General features: G+C 37.0%; 1 protein-coding gene across 1 annotated transcript; it reads left to right on the top strand.

Moving 5' to 3' along the window:
• The first annotated feature begins 230 nt into the window (after positions 1–230).
• Positions 231–2,681, top strand: LOC139713224 (uncharacterized). Its single transcript, XM_071624969.1, has 3 exons — positions 231–330; positions 1,667–1,944; positions 2,452–2,681. Exons 2-3 carry the CDS (start codon positions 1,680–1,682, stop codon positions 2,679–2,681), a joined length of 495 nt encoding a protein of 164 aa, XP_071481070.1. The 5' UTR covers positions 231–330; positions 1,667–1,679.
• Positions 2,682–7,071: the final 4,390 nt, after the last annotated feature.

Genomic DNA, 7,071 nt, shown 5'->3' with positions numbered 1-7,071 from the left:
TGATTGTTTTTGTCTGTGTCTAAATCGTTATATTTGTGTGGTAATTACACGTGATGACATATTCTCCCTCCGTCTATCAATTTCTCTTATATCAAGAGGATTGGAAGCAAAAATGATTCCACGTGTCATAATTATGTATCTTATGTAGGCATTAAAAAGTATGATAACAACTCACTCATTCTTTCTCCCTCTCTCTTTTTCTCTCACTTAATGTTCAGATGCATTAAGCTGCTACCACTGCAACTCTGAGAGTCAATGTCAAACGCCAGAACAACGAGAGTGTAACAGCGAATTCGACGCATGCGTAATACAGACCTCTTGGAAAGGTAGGTCCTTGGCCATGGGTTGGTGGCGCTGTTTACACTAGAGCATTGGTAGTCCCTTGGTGTGAAGGGTGCATATTCGAGAATGTCAAAAGGCAGAGGATTCTTTACGATCACATCATGATGATTTTAGAGATTATTCATATTCGTTCTAATGTAATGTATATTTAGATTATATGCCCCTCATGCACATGCATCTGCACCTTTTCCTACATAAAAGTAAATGATTTAAACGTTTGTTCCTGAGTTGCCACACTTTCAAGTTTTGCTCCTTGTTGGAGCCCCCTCAACCCCATTAAAACATTCCACAATTGAAATCACACTTTATGTTTGGCTGTAATCACGATAAGCCCGTATTATATTTTGATAATTTCCCTCACGAAATAAGAACGTACCCGTTGCTTCATTATCTTGTGCATGATTTTTCTTTGCAAACTTTGTTTATGAAAAAGCTTCAGAAAAGGCGATGAATGAAAATGAAAATCAATATGACATGCAAATGGTATTTATGTATTCTTTTGTGTTTAGATAAATTTCTTTAAAAACACGGAAATAGATTTTTAATGTAATGAATTTAATGGTCTTCCGTAAAACCGAGTCAGAATGTATTGTACAGTGATCAATCTGCCCAATCTATGACCTCAATGCAGGCATAGCAAGAATTGTAAGTAAATCCTTCTGTTTTCTACTCTTCTTCTTTTATTTCAGAGCACTCTAATAATGCTGTAACAATCGAAGAGTTTGTTCGCAAAAACTGATAAGTCCATTTTTGTAGATTTTGAAGTATGGTCTCTGTCATAAAGTACAAAATAATACATTTTAAATGATATATTGGTCACTACATATAAAGGTACATTTTTGAAGTTATGGTTTAAAGAATCAAAGAATTTCTTATTAGTCTCTTTATTTTTCTTGACCTTTAATCGCAAATATCTCCATTTTGCAAATATGGACTTATCGGTTTTTGCGAACAAACTCTTCATTCAGGTGAATGAATTGTGCTTGTAGAGGCAGTATTTGAAGAGATTGATCGCAAAACGAATCATCTCCTTTCTTGTGATTTTGAGATTTTGCAATTGAAGCCGCTATAAAGAAGAAAATATGGGACATTGTGCGTATTTCTTGTTATTCAACAGGCGAATTATTTTTTGGAAAGGTTTCACTTTGCTCTATCTCTATTTGGACTGACATTAAAATGTATGAAAATGAAGCTTACCTCGTTTTGCTATCAAACTTTTTGTTTGGTTGGTTTGTTTTCTTGTTGAAAAACAAACAAACTAGTTTTGGGGTAGCTAATTTCCTCTGTCTACTCATCTTTCTTAATGGTTTCTACACACAGGTAGTTTATACAGTGAGATGACCATGTCACGTTATTGCGGGTTCGTGTCGGAGTGCCCCAGGGAGTCGCTGGACAGAACGCCCTTTTGCAACCAAACGGAAGGGAAACTCACGTGTACTATATGTTGCAAGGAAAACCTATGCAATAACGGCGGAAAGGGCAAGCTACTGCGGCCTCCCCCGTGCCCGCCCGTGCCCGAGCCGCTGGTAAAGCGACTTGCCGAGAACGTCTGCGAGGTCGAGGAAGAGGAGCAGTCCTGCTCGACGTCGCTATGGTGGACAGGTGGGTTTTCGCAGTGCGAGGTCAACGACCTGAGGTCGATATCCTCATCCATGTCCTCGTAACTAATTTGGAGTAGAAAGCCAAAGAGGAGGAGGGAAAGTTTATACATGACAGACGAACCGATGAAAAAAAAATATGAGGACATCTGGCAGTCTTTATGTGGTGGTATATTACTAGTATATAAATATATGTAAATAATTATATACATGATAATAATATCATGTTCATAGGTGTATTTCTGAAAATGGAAAAAAAATGTTAGAGTAATAGACTTGCACTATTCGATGGCTTTAATGATGTTTTGCAGTTGCCAATTCTTGTGTCATTAGTGACTTTACCAACATATTAGGAAATTAAATGACATAAGATCCCAACAACATCGTAAAATCATTGTCTTCTGAAGTTATTTGTGTGAATTCTTACATGTCTTGATTACTTGAGAGAAGAAAGTATGCAAGTCGTATTGCTATCCGTGTTTACATTTTAAATTTTCTCTCACTTCTCCAGAGGAAAGCACCGTGGTGAATGTGATGGCAATTTGCGAAGAATCCAACTCCACCGATGTTTCATACAGCCTTGTGGGCCACACAAACTCGTGTACGAACGATAATCAGAACGAAACTGGCATTTGCATCACGTGCTGTGCGGATGGCCTGTGCTCGAACGCGAAGAACCAATCAGCGACTGTTTTCCCCATCCTTCTATGCCTATTGGTCAGATGGCTGATGACGTCGTGACGGCACAAAGCGGGCAATATACTTTCTTATTGAGACCCTTATCCACCGATATATTATCGTTGTTTTACGAGACTGAATAAGCTATTCAAAATGTTGACGCAGTGTAACATTTTCTTTCATTTTGCCTTTGGATGACGAAGCATTATATTATAGTCTGTGAATACCTTTATAATATCGTGTACGGGAGAGTAGAATATCGTGAAAAATACCTGTCATTCGAAACAGAGAGGACGTTTTATTTGGTGAGATATGTAGATGTCATAATCGATGACACTTGAATCCCAATTTGAAGAGCAATATATTATCATAGAGAATATGACAGCCATAACACATACCTCGTTTGGTCTTATGTTAGATATTCGTCAGCGGAAAATGAGACGATTATACGTTTCATTTCACTGTAGAAATGTATTCTGTGACAGAGAGTACCCTAATGTCGTTTCACCTAATCATGGAGCTGCTTATGTGTGAATCTTGAAATGAATTTCATTATTTAAATCAGTCCCAAGTGGTAGTTTCATAATAAAGACTAAGAAGATAAGCCCAGAACGAGATAAATCTATGTTAAAGACCGTTGAGAATCCTCGCTAAAAAGGCAACATTTGAGGAAGAGAGGTTCGAAGAGAGGTTGTGACTAGCAATCGCAATAGCTCCCTCCTGCTTGATGACCCCCTGAAAGAAACTAATGGATATATAGGTCCATAAAATCGTGCACTTGTATATTCCGAACCACCGACCTCTCCCTTATCACAAAGACGATGCGTATAGAGGGGATGTAATAACGAATATGAAACTACCGATTTCCAACTGTGTGTATATGTGATGACTCTTTGTGAGCAAGTGGGGCTAGAAAATGAAAGTTAAGTCAGGGGTGTGCCGACGAGAATTTTAACTCCAACCAAACGTTAATTGTCATCAAAATTTCCCCTTTAGATTTATTGAGTGACAGACCGAAGACCCACAATTGTTGTGTTTTGTGTTTAGTGTTGTTTTTGAAGGTTTGGCTCTATTGGGTGGAAGAGGTGTGTTACGTTGTTAAATGACATGTAAAGTACCGAGAGTTCTTGCGCACTTCAAGATGGCGATATATCGCGTATGACAAGCCAGGTGTGCTCTCTCCCAAATCATTAGCAAAATTGACAATCAGTAAACTACAGACTCTCATAATGCTATTGTGAATTTGATTATTTTATTATCATTGTTATTATCATTATTACTTTATGTATTATTTATATTGATATCATTATCAGTATCAACATGGTAACATCCATGTACAGCTGTTGAAGTTACTTAACTCACGGAATTGAATTATTGTTTTGATAAGTTTGTACTTATTTTCTAAAAGAGATCACTTACATCGTTTAACTCTTCAAAGATCACTTCAATCAATACAAATTAATGTTTTCTGGAGTCGCACCTTGTCTCGGGTTTATGTAGATATGGTTGGCTTCTTGCGGATGCGGACCTTAAGAGTAGATTGAATAGCCACTCCCAATCATTAAACCTCAAAGTCCGATGGTCACCAATGCAGCGACGTATTGCCAAGCTTCTAAGACAATCTGTAGGTTACACCACGATTTGTGTTCTGTCGTCTTTGATGGATTCAGCCCCGTGGTCTAGCACGTCTTTGCGGGTTCTAAAACTGGCTGTCTTATGAGTGTATATCGCTGACGAATCAGCACTCAGACTCGAGGCCGTCATATTATGGTAGTGGAAATATACAACTTTGATTTTGCTCGTATCAGAACGAAGTGCTGCAAATCATAATTATTTTGATTTCATTTCGGTAGCTATATTCTATGCGTTTGTATGTTGATACATTACATGGAAGTGGATTGTTACAGCTCCTTTTGTTTGACATAATATATTAATAATGTGAAAAGTAATCAGGAGTACTTTGGATTTATAACAGTCGAGGATCCAACGGTTGATGTCACATTTCTGCGTGGATAATTTCGCCTGATATGACGTCACAAGCTTTGTTTCTGACTCACGTGCACATTATGTAATTCAGAAATTACGCTATACTTGACATTTGGTGAATCGAATATTACGAATTTGTGAATCGCAATGAAATCAATGTTAGAATTATCAATACGTAAGTTTCGAATGTAATCTTTTTTCTTGATATGTTGAATGTGTTATGTTAGATATCAAATCATATTACAAATCTTGACGCACTTTGAATGTAATGAGACAGCAATAACGTATTTCGTTAGATCGTATCATTATATTAATGACCATTCAGAACACATACGTGTTTTATATAGTAGTTTGAACAGGTATCAACTTTAACGTACCTTTTAACACCATTCTAAATTCTTCTTTTTTAGTTAATGTGTGAAGGTTAGCACACATACCCAACAACATACAAACAAAATACGTAGTCACGTTTTATTTACAGCGATATGATATACTGCGCCGTGTGAATAACTGAATAATTAACATGCATTCTTAATTGAAGGCGTGTATTGGAGTCGCACATAATACTGTAGATGAAAATAATGTAGATCTATAATACAATGATAGGCTTATAAAATGAAGACCACAAATTTCTTTTTAGTGGGTATTTCTAACCATCAACATGGAAACAGACAGTAGCCGTTGAAAACTTGAGGTCAAAACAAGAGGCTATGCATGATATGAATTTCTGGAACCGTTTCAGCGATTACAAGTCCAATGTAATTGAGTGCGTGTTGGTAATAGCAGGTACCACGGCGACAGGAGAAATACTCTCGGCTGATTGGCTGTAGTCAACCGCTACCATGGTAACCGCTACCACACTGTGCAAGGTGCAGTTTCCGTAATATCTTAACGAGACAGGGGTTATTGCAAAAGGGCTTATTACGAAACGTGGTCAGTGATATAAACTATCAGTGAGCCACTGCTAGCGCTATAGAAAATATCTCTCGAAATTATTGAATTATGCACATTGCTTTATATTTCCACATAAAGGTCAGTGAGGTTTAAGCAGTTTGTTCACACAGGTAACCAGACAACTTTAAACGAAAGGACTGTGAATGACCTGGTCAAATGTTCTTGTAGAACCTGATGTATTTAAAGGATGCTTTTGTCTTGACAAATGTTTATGCAAGATATCAGTGAGATATCTCGACATGAATAAGTGCAACCATGTTGAAAGAGAAAAACGGAGGTTTCGAAGAGCGAGAGGTTTAGACTTTTAAAGTTACAAACTTGAACACAGAGAGAACATGCAGAAAGCATACTGTATGAAGTGCAACAAATAAATATCTATCCTAAATCATACCTAAATGCATTTTGATTTGAGCAAGGAGGTACTATTATACCAATGTAAAGCAAGTTTGAAAACATGTAATTGCCCAGTGCACGATAATCCGTGTAGGGCCAACGATCATGACGATTACTGAAGAAATGAATGTCGATACTACTATTTTGCCGAATATCGGCGCTTTGCCGTCTGTGTGGACCGTTTTCCTCATCACATGCAATTGTCAGAAGCACGTGACATGACTCATGTGACATGACCCACGTGACATAACTCACGTGACATGACTCACGTGACACATTCTGCAAGAGTCTCTAGCTCCTTTGAGCAACTCACTCGAGACCGTCGGACAAAGTTGAAGTAGATATTGTGCACTATTGTATTTCGTAACTGTGTGTTTTCTATCAGCATGATTATGTACTATAGACACAAATGTTTATCTCTTTGTACATACAGAATATTTATACTCACGACATTGTATATACTTTTTGATACTGACAAGACATAGTACTGAAAAATATTAGAGATATCAGTAACGTGTATAAAATTGTAATCAATATCTGGAATGCTTGAATTAATGAAACATTTTGCTACGAGGTTTGGTGAAATAGATTAAATACCCCTTTAACTAATGACGTTTCTTTTAAAGAGTTTCTCATTTCTAAATACTCTCTCTCACACACACACACATACACACACACACACACACATCAAAAACATCTCGCCGTGTCCTAAAATTAACATTAACATTAACATTAACATTTGAATTTACATTAACATTTACATTAACATTTACGTTAGCATTAACTGTTACATTTACATTCACATTCACATTCACGTTTACATTTACATTTACATTTACATTTACATTTACATTAACATTTACATTTACATTTACATAAATGTCCTGTTTTATAGAGTAAACATTCTTAACCACGATTGCAAAACACACTACAATGACGATATCAAACCCGACTGCCTATATTTATGATGTACAGAGTGGGATGTATATCATACGCGGGCTGAAAAAAATATCGGAACGGCACTGTGGTCAATAATTTACACTGTAAAAACATCGGTGTTAGATTTAACACCACGGGTGTTAAATCTAACACCGATCAAACTTCAGTAAAGGACCACACC

This window comes from Diadema antillarum, unplaced genomic scaffold, assembly GCF_040938485.1.
Source record: "Diadema antillarum isolate AM-2024a unplaced genomic scaffold, OU_Dant_1.0 seq00001928_RagTag, whole genome shotgun sequence".
NCBI lineage: Eukaryota > Metazoa > Echinodermata > Echinoidea > Diadematoida > Diadematidae > Diadema > Diadema antillarum.
The sequence above is the reverse complement of the archived record's forward strand: the minus strand, read 5'-3'. Positions and strand labels throughout refer to the sequence as shown.